This window comes from Pithys albifrons, chromosome 29 (genome assembly GCF_047495875.1).
Source record: "Pithys albifrons albifrons isolate INPA30051 chromosome 29, PitAlb_v1, whole genome shotgun sequence".
Classification (NCBI taxonomy): Eukaryota; Metazoa; Chordata; class Aves; order Passeriformes; family Thamnophilidae; genus Pithys; species Pithys albifrons.
The window spans coordinates 1,621,845-1,634,946 of NC_092486.1; the positions used below are offsets into that span (position 1 = coordinate 1,621,845).

The following is a 13,102-nucleotide window of genomic DNA, read 5'->3' on the forward strand; positions in this document are numbered from 1 at the left end:
GAGCCCAAACTCTTCAGTCAATGGCCCACAGAGGGAATTGAACCCCTGAACTTGGTGTTATTACAGCCAAGTTTTAATGTTGGCCTTGGGGGACACACAAAAATGGACAAAGAGAGAAAAAAGAAAGGGAGGCACATACTGTGAACCTCTTCATCCAGAGCCTTCACTTTGCCCTTCTGTTTGATGATATGGATCTTGCAGGCATTGGCTTCCCAGTCCTTGTCATTGCCACCATCCAGGCCCACCCCTGAGCGTGGGGACAGAGAGGGACAATTATTATCCAAATAAACACTGCCCTTTTTTATTTCCCAGTGCTCTTTCCCCCCACATCCTGCCAAGAACCCCCTTAGATTAGAACTCGAGTTTTCAGTGTCAGTATTTTCAAAGCCTGAGGAAAAAAGGCAGCAAGAATGGCAGGAAAAATCTGTTCATCCAAACCTGTGAGCACAAGCACAGCCAGTTTATGTTCCAGCTTTCTTCAACAGCAGGAAAGAGCAGAAACCACCCATGAAAAGCATCATTCACAAGCCAGAATTCCCCAAAAAGGGGCCAGTGAGGAGAGAGGTACCTGCAGAGTCGTAGCCCCGGTACTCGAGGCGCTGCAGCCCCTTGATGAGGGTCTCCAGGATCTCCCTCCTCGTCCTGGGCACATGGTAGTTGAGGTAAGCAAAGATGCCTGTTGGGGAGAAGAGCATCATCTCAGTCACCTCAGCCCAAACCCAGCAGGGGCAGCTCTGAAGGTGCCACCTCCTCTGGGGGTGCAGAAACTCCAACAGGTTTCACACCGAGGATGTTTTCACCATTGCTTTTCACCACAACTTGTCCCTCTCTGTCCCCCACAGGGATGTCACTGATGTTTAACAGACTGGCCCAGTCCAGCAGGTGGGCCCAGTTTGTCCCAGTGTGGGGGTGCCCAAGGCTGGGCATTCCAAACCCTCTGGGCCATTGCCCAGCAACTGTTCCCAAGGGCCCATTGGCAGCAGCTGCCCAGGGCACAGCTGAGCCCTCAGGCTGGGAGCTGGCTGGGAAAGAAGCCTGGCAGAGGAGCTGGGAGAACTGCCCTGCAGGGACTCCTTGGCACCTCCACACCCACCTGAGGGCTCAGCTCTGCTCAGGGGCCAGCAACAAGTCCAAACTCCCCCCTGAGTGCCAGAGTCAGATCCCCCAGGGTGGAACTCCCTGCCCTGGGGGAGGCACTGGGGACTCCCACCCAAACCTGGGGCGAGACAATCTTGGCCTTTGGGCACCTCTGGCATCACTCCTGGCATCCAGAGCAGGAGCAGACCCTGCACAGGAGGAGCCCCCTACTCTCCCCCAGACTCTGCCATCATCTGCACCAACAGCTTTGTCCCCTCCTTTGCCTTTGGCCTCGGGGGAACCACGTGGGGCTCAGCACAGGGGCCACCAAACCCCCCTGTGTTTGTGCCCCAGGGGGCTGGGTTAGACTGCTGGGCTTGGGGGTTAAACCCAATTGCTCTTTGTGCCACTGCATTGATTGCAATATTGGTATTAAATTCTAACTCTGACTTAGAATCTCTTTTGTGGTGGGTTCATTTCTCCTGCAGGTTCCCCTTTAAACCAGCACACAGACCAAAATTCCCGAGAAAACACCTTCATCCTCCTCCTGACACCCCAAGAATCCCAGCAGGACATTCCTGGGAGTGATGGGAGGGATAATTCCCCATTGGGGCACAGGAAAGTCATCCCTGTAGGTGAAGAAGTCGAGGTTCACCAACACAAGAACCAGCCCTGAGAGGAATTCCCCCCTCAACAGTTTTCTCCAAGTTCCTCCCACAAACTCATTAAGAAAAAAACCCCATTTCACTCATTCAAACCAACAGCCCCAAAACTTCCCTGAAGGGAAGTTCTGGCCAGGTGGGGGTTGGTCTCTTCTCCCAGGCACTCAGCAATAGGACAAGGGGGCACGATGGGCTCAAGCTCTGCCAGGGGAAATTGAAGTTGGAGAGCAGAAAGAAATTCTTTGCAGAGAGAGTGCTCAGGGATTGGAATGGGCTGCCCAGAGAGGGGGTGGATTCCCCATCCCTGGAGGGTTTGAACCTGAGCTTGGCCGTGGCACTGAGTGCCATGATCTGGTAAAGGGACTGGAGTTGGACTAAGGGTTGGACTTGGTGATCTCAGAGGGCTTTTCCAACTCAATCCATTCTATGATTCTGTGGATGTGGCACTGAGTGAGAATCCACCATGTCTTGATCCAACCCTACTGTGATCACCAGCCCAGGGCACAGAGTGCCCTGGGCTGGTGATCACAGTGGGGTTGGATCAAAGGTTGGACTTGATGATCTCAGAGGTCTCTTCCAACCCAAGTGATTCTCTGATCTGGTGATCACAGTGGGGTTGGATCAAGGGTTGGACTTGATGATCTCAGAGGGCTTTTCCAACCCAATCCATTCTATGACTCTCCTGCAGGTACAACAGTTGGGCAACATCAAACTCCACCTGCACTTCAGCCCAGAAAAGCCCTTTCCAACACCCCAGAGATGTCCTTCTCCAAGGCACAGCCCTGCAAGGCTTGGCCTCTGCCTCCCTGTGCTCACACCCAAACCAACCACAGCACTCAGGGCAGGAGGAGGTTCAACTGCAGAACTCCTGGTCAAAGGATGAGGAGGAGATTCAACTGCACAGCTCCTGGGCAGGAGATCCAACTGCACAGCTCCTGGTCAAAGGATGAGGAGGAGATCCAACTGCACAGCTCCTGGGCAGGAGATCCAACTGCACAGCTCCTGGTCAAAGGATGAGGAGGAGATCCAACTGCACAGCTCCTGGTCAAAGGATGAGGAGGAGATTCAACTACACAGCTCCTGGTCAGGAGATCCAACTGCACAGCTCCTGGGCAGGAGATCCAACTGCACAGCTCCTGGTCAAAGGATGAGGAGGAGATCCAACTGCACAGCTCCTGGGCAAAGGATGAGGAGATCCAACTGCACAGCTCCTGGTCAAAGGATGAGGAGGAGATTCAACTGCACAGCTCCTGGGCAAAGGATGAGGAGGAGATTCAACTGCACAGCTCCTGGGCAAAGGATGAGGAGATCCAACTGCACAGCTCCTGGTCAGGAGATCCAACTGCACAGCTCCTGGGCAGGAGATCCAACTGCACAGCTCCTGGGCAGGACAGGAGGAGCTCCAACTGCTCTCACAGAAGCACCAACTTCTCCACCCAACTGCCAGTTCACTGAGATCACAACACTCAATGCAAAGATGTTGGTCTGGGTGAAATTCCAAGGCAAATCCAAGGATTCCCATGTGGGACCATCAGCTCATGCCCCTTGGCAGCCTGGCTGTCAGGAATTCCAAAGGTACAGATCCAAATCCCAAGCAGAACATTCCCAAACCAGCTCACAGTGACTTTCAGGTGCCCAACAGACCCAAAAGGAGGAGTTTGGGGTTCAGCTCCTCATTTAGACTCCCCCACAAACCAGGACTTTTCAGGAATGGCCCCAGCCCTGCCCTCTGGAACTCAGGCTGTGGAAGGAGCCAGCAGGAGGAGGAGCTCCAGAAAACCAGGATACAGCAGTGCCATTTAATGACATTTCCTCACCTCACCTTGCCAAGCCCTGAGCTGGCACTGCTGGAGGTGAAACACACGGTATGGGAAACAAAAGCCAAGCCCTGGGCACTTCCTTGTGGTCCAGCTCTGCTCAGAACTGGGAATTCCCAGCAGCACCTCCAGGAATTTCGGTGTGCCAGGCTCAGGAAACACAACAGCCCTGGGGCTGGAAGAGACTCCCCCACCTCGGAATTGGCACTGACAACACACCAGAACAAAACCTTCAACTTAACCCCGTCTGCAAACTGCTCACCTGGCAGGACTTTGCACACCTGGACTGAAAGGGCTCATTCAGCTGATCAGCCAAGTCCTGGCTCCCACCAAAAGCCGTGGCAAGAAGTCCTGTCTGCATTTGCCTTCAGTGAAATCCCTTCACCAACACACTCCAGAACATAAAACATTTCCTTTCTTGCAGGTTTGTCTTAAAAACCTGCCCTGGGGAAGCACCAGAATGGGCATTTGCTGCTTGTGAAACCCAAGTCTCTCTTAGAGCTGATTTTTGCTATCCAAGCCCAAATCCTTCTCCCTCAGCTCCGTGGAGACTTCCCCATAAACAGGGGATGTTTTTAAAGAAATAGAACTTTTAACCAATGGCTGTTCCTGATTCCCAGAGCTGACAGTCACAATCCTCCCTCTGAGAACTTCATTTTCCTGACACCTTTTGGGAGCTCAGGTTCCTCTGCTTCATGGGAGGTTCACAGGCAAATGAAATGCATCAATACTTCAGGGAAATGACCCTCTGCAGGATCTTTAACACCTGAGGTGAGGCAGGAGCAGCTTCTCCTCATCCCTTTCCCACAGAAGCAGAAAAGCCTCAGGCTGGGCTTGCTCACAACTTCCTCACCCCAACCCTGTCCTGCCAAACCCTTTCCACAGAGATGTTCTCAGCACATCCCCTGGCAATTCCCAGGAATCCCTGAGCCCAGAGGGATCAGCTCAGCCCCACTGGGGCAGCCCAGGGAGGTGCCAAGCCCTGGGTGCCCAAACCTCACTGTTCCTGCCCACCCTGAGGGGTACAAGCTCAGCCACTATCACGACATGTCGGTGGAGCACAGGGGGAGGTCTCACCCCATCCAGCATCCCCAGGCTGGGCCAAAGCAGAGCAGAGGAACAGCCACCACCTGGAGATCCACCTGATCTTCTCTGGCTGCCCAGACACAGGGCAGGATTTCTGCCATCCAGAGCACCAGTTTTAGGGATTCATTCTGGAAAGAGCCACTCCTGCCAAGTTGAGAGCCAGGCAGAGCTCAGGGACACCTCGGGGTGACAAAGGGCATTTCAGCCCCCACTGCCAACCCCAACACCTGAAACTCTTTCTAAGCCCATTTTATCTTCAGCAATCACTGACAGTGCAAGACCTTTCCAATTCCACAACCCCTTTTTGTCATTACAACCAGTCAGGGCCCAGGCCAGGGTTGCTGATTTCCAGAACAGCCACCTGGCAAAACCTGTTTCCTCAACTCTTTCTCTCCTGCCCTTGAACAGGTTTGGTGCATTCAGCCCAAAGCACACCCAGCTCAGCCCAGGCCAGCTCTGGAAGCTGCAGGTTCCAAATACACCCCAAGAAAAAAGCCTTAAAAACCAAAGCCCAGCAAGGAGCTGAACTTTGTGGCTCCTCCCAGCAGTCCAGGCCTGGCAGACCATTGAAAGCTCACACAGAGAAACCTGAACATCACAGCAAACACTGTGCTGGTCAGGCCAGCCTGGCAGCTGCTGCTGGAGTGAAGTGAAGCTCTCCCTGCAGTCTCTGAGCACTCACACAGCAACAGCAGCACTGGACATTTCTCCTTTTAAAACTCCTCTTAATAACCACCTTTCTGTGGGAGATGAATTGGAAAAACCTCTGGAGGTGGCAGGGCACCCACCAGGCAAGATAAAGCCAAGGATAAAGTCAAGTTTAACTTCCCATTCCAGCCCAGAAATGCTGTCTGAGGATTCCTGTTTGCCTCCAGGCCTGCAGTGGAGACCCAGCAGGACAAACCAGAACCCCTCAGTTGGGAGAGGCAGGTCAGGTCCCACCCCAGGAGATCCCCAGAACAACCACCAATGATTTTCTCACTGTTTTCACACAACATTTCAGTATTCAGAGAGAATTCTGCTTGTACATAAAGGGAGAAGCACATCAAGTCTGAACTGAGTACCCACCCCCAGCATCTTCAGGGCTTATCACAGCCAAACAAACAGGAGCAGAAAGTCAATTCTCTGCACATTTCAAAGGCTGGACCTCAAACAAGGCAAGCAGGAGGCACCCAAACCACCCCTAGTCCTGCAGCCAGCTATTTATAATAATAATTATCCCTCCTATTCTGAGCTTTGCTCCACTTTGTGCCTTTAACACAAATGCAAACAGTGTTAAAGGTGAGCTGGAGTTCCTTTGCAGTGCCCCACAACTTCCACACCAACAAGGGGAGCCCAAACCTTCCCTTCCCTGAATTCCTGCTTGGCTTTGGTGTGGAAACTGGTGTGTCTTTGATTCCTGTTACACCTTTTTGTCAGCAGATGGAGGAGATCAGCTGTTCCCCTGCCCTGCCAGCTGCAGGGGGGCAGTTCTCACCTGCACAGCTTCCTCTGCCCAGGGGAAAGCACAGGGAGAACTCCAGTCTACAGAGACACAACATGAGTTCCACTGACACACAGGATGGATCCCCAGCTCCCTGGTGAGGAGGCTCTGGAAAGGGGGCACAAAGTGGGACATGCTGGCCAGGCAGGTTGAAGGCAAGCCCAGTTCAATGCCACAAAAACAGTGAGAGAAATGGCCACTTGCACATTAGGTATAAACCCCATGATCTGCCTCAGAGCATCCCTTTGATTTTGCACATAAAACCACCAGAAAAGAGAAGGAAATGTTGAATGACAGCAGGGAGAGGCAAGAGATCACTGTCCATGGATTTCCCTGGAAAATATGAAGACATGGAAAGAGAGGATAAACTGTATTCCTGTGTCCAACAGAGGAGGTGGAGTGGTTGGACCAACACAGCAAATGGGGTGAAAAGCACTTTGGTGAGAGGAGGACCAGCCTTGCTGAGCCAAGCTGAGCCGAGCTGAGCTGAGCTGAGCTGAGCCGAGCTGAGCTGAGCTGAGCTGCTGCTGCTGCTCACCCGGGGCATGGCCCAGCTTGGGGAAACTCCACTGGGTCCATCCTGAGCTGAATTCCCTGAGGCTCCACTGAGTCCATCCCGAGCTGAGCTCAGGGAGGCTCCACTGGGTCTGTCCTGAGCTGAGCTCAGGGAGGCTCTACCGAGTCCATCCCGAGCTGAGCTCAGGGAGGCTCCACCGAGTCCATCCCGAGCTGAGCTCAGGGAGGCTCCACTGGGTCTGTCCTGAGCTGAGCTCAGGGAGGCTCCACCGAGTCCATCCCGAGCTGAGCTCAGGGAGGCTCCACCGAGTCCATCCCGAGCTGAGCTCAGGGAGGCTCCACTGGGTCTGTCCTGAGCTGAGCTCAGGGAGGCTCCACTGGGTCTGTCCTGAGCTGAGCTCAGGGAGGCTCCACCGAGTCTGTCCTGAGCTGAGCTCAGGGAGGCTCCACTGGGTCTGTCCTGAGCTGAGCTCAGGGAGGCTCCACTGGGTCTGTCCTGAGCTGAGCTCAGGGAAACTCCACTGGCTCTGCCTTGAGCTGATCTCAGAGAGGCTCCATTGAGTCCATCCTGAGCCAGCCCTGGGTCCAGCCCTGGGTCCATCCTGAGCTGATCTTGGGGAAACTCCACTGGGACTATTCCGAGCTGAACTCAGTGAGGCTCCACTGGGTGCATCCTGAGCCAAGCTTGGGGAAACTCCACTTGCTGTGCCTTGAGCTGATCTCGGAGAGGCTCCACTGGGTCCATCCTGAGCTGAATTCCAGGACGGTCCACTGGGACCATCCTGAGCTGAGCTCAGGGAGGCTCCACTGGGTGCAACCTGAGCTGATCTTGTGCAAACTTCACTGGGTCCATCCTGGGCCAGCGCTGGGTCCAGCCTTGAGCTGATCTCGGGGAAACTCCACTGGGTCCATCCTGAGCCAGCCCTGGGTCCAGCCTTGAGCTGATCTCGGGGAAACTCCACTGGGTCCATCCTGAGCCAGCCCTGGGTCCAGCCTTGAGCTGATCTCAGGGAAACTCCACTGGGTCCATCCTGAGCTGAATTCCCTGAGGCTGCACTGGGTCCATCCTGAGCTGATCTTGGGAAAACTCCACTGGGTCCACTCAGAGCCGAGCTCAGGGAGGCTCCACTGGGTCTGTCCTGAGCTGATCTCAGGGAAACTCCACTGGGTCCATTCTGAGCTGAATTCCAGGTTGCTCCACTGGGTGCATCCTGAGCTGACCTCGGGGAGGCTCCACTGGGTCCATCCTGAGCTGATCTCAAGGAAACTCCACTGGGACCATCCTGAGCCAGCCCTGGGTCCAGCCTTGAGCTGATCTCGCGGAAACTCCACTGGGACCATCCTGAGCTGAATTCCAGGAGGCTCCACTGGGTCTGTCCTGAGCCGAGCTTGGGGAAACTCCACTGGCTCCGCCTTGAGCTGATCTCAAGGAAACTCCACTGGGACCATCCTGAGCCAGCCCTGGGGCCAGCCCTGAGCTGATCTCGGGGAAACTCCGTTGGGACCATCCTGAGCTGATCTCGGGGAGGCTCCACTGAGTCCATCCTAAGCCGGTCCCAGCCCGGGCACTGCCACCCCCTCTCCCTCTCCCTCAGCCTGCCCCGAGCAGGGTGAATCCCCTGTATCAGAAGCTGCAACCCCTCGGGAAATACACCCCGAGCCCCTCGGGTGGAGCGGCTGTCCCGACAGGAGCGGGGCCACGGCCCGGACACGCCGCAGGAGCTCCGGCACGGCATTCCCGCAGCATCCCCCGGCCCGGGCTGGGCTTTCCCCCAGGCAGGGATTTTCCGTCCCATCCCCAGGCAGGGATTTTCCGTCCCATTCCAGCCCGGGATTCTCCCTCCTGATCCCGGGTTCCCCCCCGATCCCGGGTTTCCCCTCGATCCCAGATTCTCCCCCCGATCCCGGGTGTTCCCCCCTGATTCCGGATTTTCCCCCCTGATCCCGGATTTTTCCTCCCGATCCCGAGTTTTCCCCCCACCCCCGAGTTTCCCCCCTGATCCCGGATTTTTCCTCCCGATCCCGAGTTTTCCCCCCACCCCCGAGTTTCCCCCCTGATCCCGGATTTTTCCTCCCGATCCCGAGTTTTCCCCCCACCCCCGAGTTTCCCCCCGATCCCGGATTTTTCCCCCCGGTCCCGGATTCTCCCCCCGCTCCCGGGTGTTCCCCCCCCAGCCCCGCCGCCCCCGGAGGGACCCGAACCCCGGGGCCACCTCGCAGCCCTTTTGTCGCCGGGGCCACCATGTGGGGACAATTCTCCTTCCCGGGGCCGCCAGCAGCTCCCTCCCAACCCCGCCGATGCCACCCGGGGACAGCGGGACGGGGCGATGCCACCCCGGGCAACGGGATGATGCCAACCAGCATAACGGGTCCGGGGCGATGCCACCCAGGACAACAGGGCGATCCCACCCGGGATAATGAAGCCGGGACGATGCCACCCGGGCTAACGGGGTGATGCCAACCGGGATAGCGGGACCGGGGCGATGCCACCCAGGACAAAGGGGCGATACCACCCGGGACACGGAACCGGAACGATGCCACCCGCAGTACCGGGGCAATGCCACCCGGGATAACGAGGCCGGAATGATGCCAGTCGGAGATAACGGGGTGATGCCACTCGGGATACGGAACCGGAGTGATGCCACCCGGGATAACGGGGCCGGGGCGATGCCACCCGGGATATGGAACCGGAGAGATGCCACTCGCAGTACTGGGGCGATGCTATCCGGGATAACGGGGCCGGGGCGATGCCACCCAGGATACGGAACCGGAGTGATGCCACCCAGGATAACGGGGCGACACTACCCAGGGATCACAAGGCCGGGATGATGCCAGCCGGGGATAACGGGGTGAGGCCACCCGGGATACGGAACTGGAGTGATGCCACTCGCAGTACTGGGGCGATGCCACCCGGGATAACGAGGCCGGAGCGATGGCACCCGCGGTACTGGGGCGATGCCACCCGGGATGCGGAACCGGCGCGATGCCACCCAGGACAACGGGGCGATTCCACTCAGGATAATGAGGCCGGAACGATGCGACCCGCGGTACCGGGGAGATGCCAACCGGGATAACGCGGCGATCCCACCCGGGATAACGAGGCCGGAACGATGCCACCGGCAGTACCGGGGCGATGCCACCCGGGATAACGAGGCCAGAGTGATGCCACCCGCGGTACCGGAGTGATACAACCCGGGATAGCGCGGCGATGCCACCCGGGATACGGAACCGGAGTGATGCCACCCGGGATACGGAAGCGGGGCGACGCCACCCGGGATAAGGCGGCGATGCCACCCGGGATAACGATGCCGGGGCGCCGCTCGCTGCCCCCGGCGCCCCTCCCGCCCCCCGCCCGGCCCGGCCCGGCCCGGCCCGGCCCTTACCGCACATGCTGCCGCGCTGGGGCCGCTCTGAGCGCCGGGGCCGAGGCGCAGGCTCGGCACGCCCCGCTCTGGCCCCGCCCGGCTCGGCTCGGCCCGGCCCCGCACGGAACGTGGCAGCCACAGCGCAGCGGGGCAGGGACAGGGGCGGGGACAGGGGCGGGACAGGGGAGGGGACAGGGGCGGGGCAGGGATGGGGACAGGGGCGGGACAGGGATGGGGACAGGGGCGGGACAGGGATGGGGACAGGGATGGGGACAGGGTGGGACAGGGGCGGGACAGGGGCGGGGACAGGGACGGGAGGGGCAGGAACAGGGACGGGAGGGGCAGGGGCGGGCACAGGGACAGGGACAGGACAGGGATGGGACAGAGGCAGGGACAGCGGGGGAAAGGGGCGGGACAGGGGTGGGACAAAGGCAGGGACAGGGGAGGGGACAGGGGCGGGGACAGGGACAGGGGCGGGCACAGCGGGACAAAGCGGATGGATCCGGCCCCGCCCGCGGGCACGGAAATGCCCGTCCCGTCCGGGCACAGCCCAGCCCGGAATTCCCAGCGCCGGGAGACGGGGAGGGGGGTCCCTTTACAGACCCCCACCCTGGAATTCCCATCCCGAAATGCAGGCTGGGGGCTCTGTGCATTCCTGGAGCCAACCCCTTGGGATTCCCAGGGGTCTGTCCATTCCCAGAGCCCCCCCCCCTGGAATTCCCATTCTGAAATACGGCCTGGGGGCTCTGTGCATTCCCAGAGCCCCCCACCCTGGAATTCCCACCCTGGGACACGGGATGGGAGGACTGCCCATTCCCAGAGCTCCCCCCTTGGAATTCCCACCCTGGGGCAGGGGCAGGGGAGTCTGTCCATTCCCAGAGCCCCCAACCCTGGAATTCCCACCCTGAGATACGGCCTGGAGGGGCTGTGCATTCCCGGAGCTCCCCCCTTGGAATTCCCACCCTGGGACAGGGAGGTGGACGGGCCCCTTTGCAGAGCCCCCCACCTTGGAATTCCTATCCCGAGATACAGGCTGGGGATTCATCCATTCCTGGAGCTCCCCCCTTGGAATTCCCAGGGGTCTGTCCATTCCTGGAGCTCCCCACCCTGGAATTCCCACCCTGAGATACGGGCCTGGGGGGTCTGTGCATTCCTGGAGCCAACCCCTTGGAATTCCCACCCTGGGACACGGGCAGGGGGGGCTGTCCATTCCCGGAGCTCCCCCCTTGGAATCCCCACTCCGAGACACGGGCTGGGAGAGGCCCCTCCCGGAATTCCCAGCGCCGGGAGACGGGGAGCGGCGAGGGCCCCTTTCCAGAGTCCCCCACCCGGGAATTCCCACCCTGAGACTGGGACTGGGGGGTCTGCCCATTCCGGGAGCTCTCCCCTTGGAATTCCCAGCCCTGGGACACAAGCACGGGAGTCTGTGCATTCCCGAAGCTCCCCCCTTGGAATTCGCAGCCCCGGGACACGGGATGTAAGATTTGTGCATTCCTGGAGCTCCCCCCTTGGAATTCCCAGCCCTGGAACACGGGATGTAAGATTTGTGCATTCCTGGAGCTCCCCCCTTGGAATTCCCAGCCCTGGGACACGGGATGTAAGATTTGTGCATTCCTGGAGCTCCCCCCTTGGAATTCTCTCCCTCAGACTGTGGCTGGGGGGGGGTCTCTCCATTCCTGGAGCTCCTCCCTTGGAATTCCCAGCCCTGGGACACGGGATGGGGGTTCTGTGCATTCCTGGAGCTCCCCCCTTGGAATTCCCTCCCTGAGACACGGGCAGGGGGGTCTGGCCATTCCCTGAGCCCACCCTGCTAATTCCCAGCCCTAAAACATGGGAGGCTGTACCTGTTCCCAGAGCCCCCTCCCAGTAATTCCCAGTCCTGGGATACAGAGGGGCTGTGTCCCCATTCCCAAAGCCCCCTCCCAGTAATTCCCAGTCCTGGGTCACAGAGGGCTGTGTCACCATTCCCAGAAACTCCCCCAGTAATTCCCAGTCCTGGGACACAGAGGGGCTGTGTCTCCATTCCCAGAGTCCCCTCCCAGTAATTCCCAGTCCTGGGATACAGAGGGGCTGTGTCTCCATTCCCAGAAACTCCCCCCAGTAATTCCCAGTCCTGGAACACAGAGGGGCTGTGTCTCCATTCCCAGAGCCCCCTCCCAGTAATTCCCAGTCCTGGGTCACAGAGGGCTGTGTCCCCATTCCCAGCAACTCCCCCCAGTAATTCCTGGTCCTGGGACACAGAGGGGCTGTGTCACCATTCCCAGAAACTCCCCCAGTAATTCCCAGTCCTGGGATACAGAGGGGCTGTGTCTCCATTCCCAGAAACTCCCCCCAGTAATTCCCAGTCCTGGGATACAGAGGGGCTGTGTCGCCATTCCCAGAAACTCCCCCCAGTAATTCCCAGTCCTGGGACACAGAGGGGCTGTGTCACCATTCCCAGAGCCCCCTCCCAGTAATTCCCACTGACACCAGTCAGGAGCAGCCCCCACGGGATCATCCCCAGGCCCTCCCACAGCTCTCAGCACTGGGACAGGAGCGGGTTAAGGACCGGGAGCCAAAGGGTTTCTCCAGCCTGGGGCAGGGAACAAGCAGCCCAGTCAGGCCCCTGGGAATCCTCCCAGCTCCACGTGGCCTCCCTCTCATTCCCTTCTGACTGTTCCACAACAGTTCCTATTGAGAAGCAAGAGAAAGGAGGCATTAAAAGGGATCTGCAGACTGGGATGGGCACGAGTGACAAAGGGGTGCCCTCCCTGCAGCTGGAGGGCTGGGTGCCTCCTGCCTGCACCCACCACCACCAAACCCCTGCTGCAAACTTATTAAAAGCCCAAGGCTACAAAAGAGAGCAACCCCTTAAGCAAAATGCCATTCATTCACCTTGATCTTCCTCTAAATTAAAGTCAGGAAAGAAATATTTCCTTCAAAGCCCAGCAAACAACCAGCAATGGGAGGACTGGCACAGGGAGGGTTTGGGGCTTGCTGCTGGCACCTGGCTGGGGAAGGTCACGGGGCTGAGGGGCATCAGGAGCTCAGAGCCAGCCCAGAGCCACCTCCTGGCCCTTGTTCCTGGGTGAGGGCACACTGGCAGAGCTTTGCCAT

The 13,102-nt window shown here is 58.5% G+C and overlaps 1 protein-coding gene across 3 annotated transcripts in view; it reads right to left on the minus strand.

The window, feature by feature from the left end:
* GFPT1 (glutamine--fructose-6-phosphate transaminase 1) overlaps positions 1-10,143 on the minus strand; it is a 59,521-nt gene extending 49,378 nt beyond the window's left edge. For 2 of the 3 annotated variants that reach the window (XM_071579323.1, XM_071579322.1), the window contains exons 1-3: positions 10,025-10,143; positions 569-676; positions 140-247 (exon numbers count right to left, since the gene is read on the minus strand). In XM_071579323.1, the coding sequence (XP_071435424.1) occupies positions 140-247; positions 569-676; positions 10,025-10,031 (223 nt within the window). In that variant the 5' untranslated portion in view covers positions 10,032-10,143. The remainder of the gene's footprint in view (positions 1-139; positions 248-568; positions 677-10,024) is intronic. The other variant, XM_071579324.1, reaches the window with a different exon arrangement.
* Positions 10,144-13,102: the final 2,959 nt, after the last annotated feature.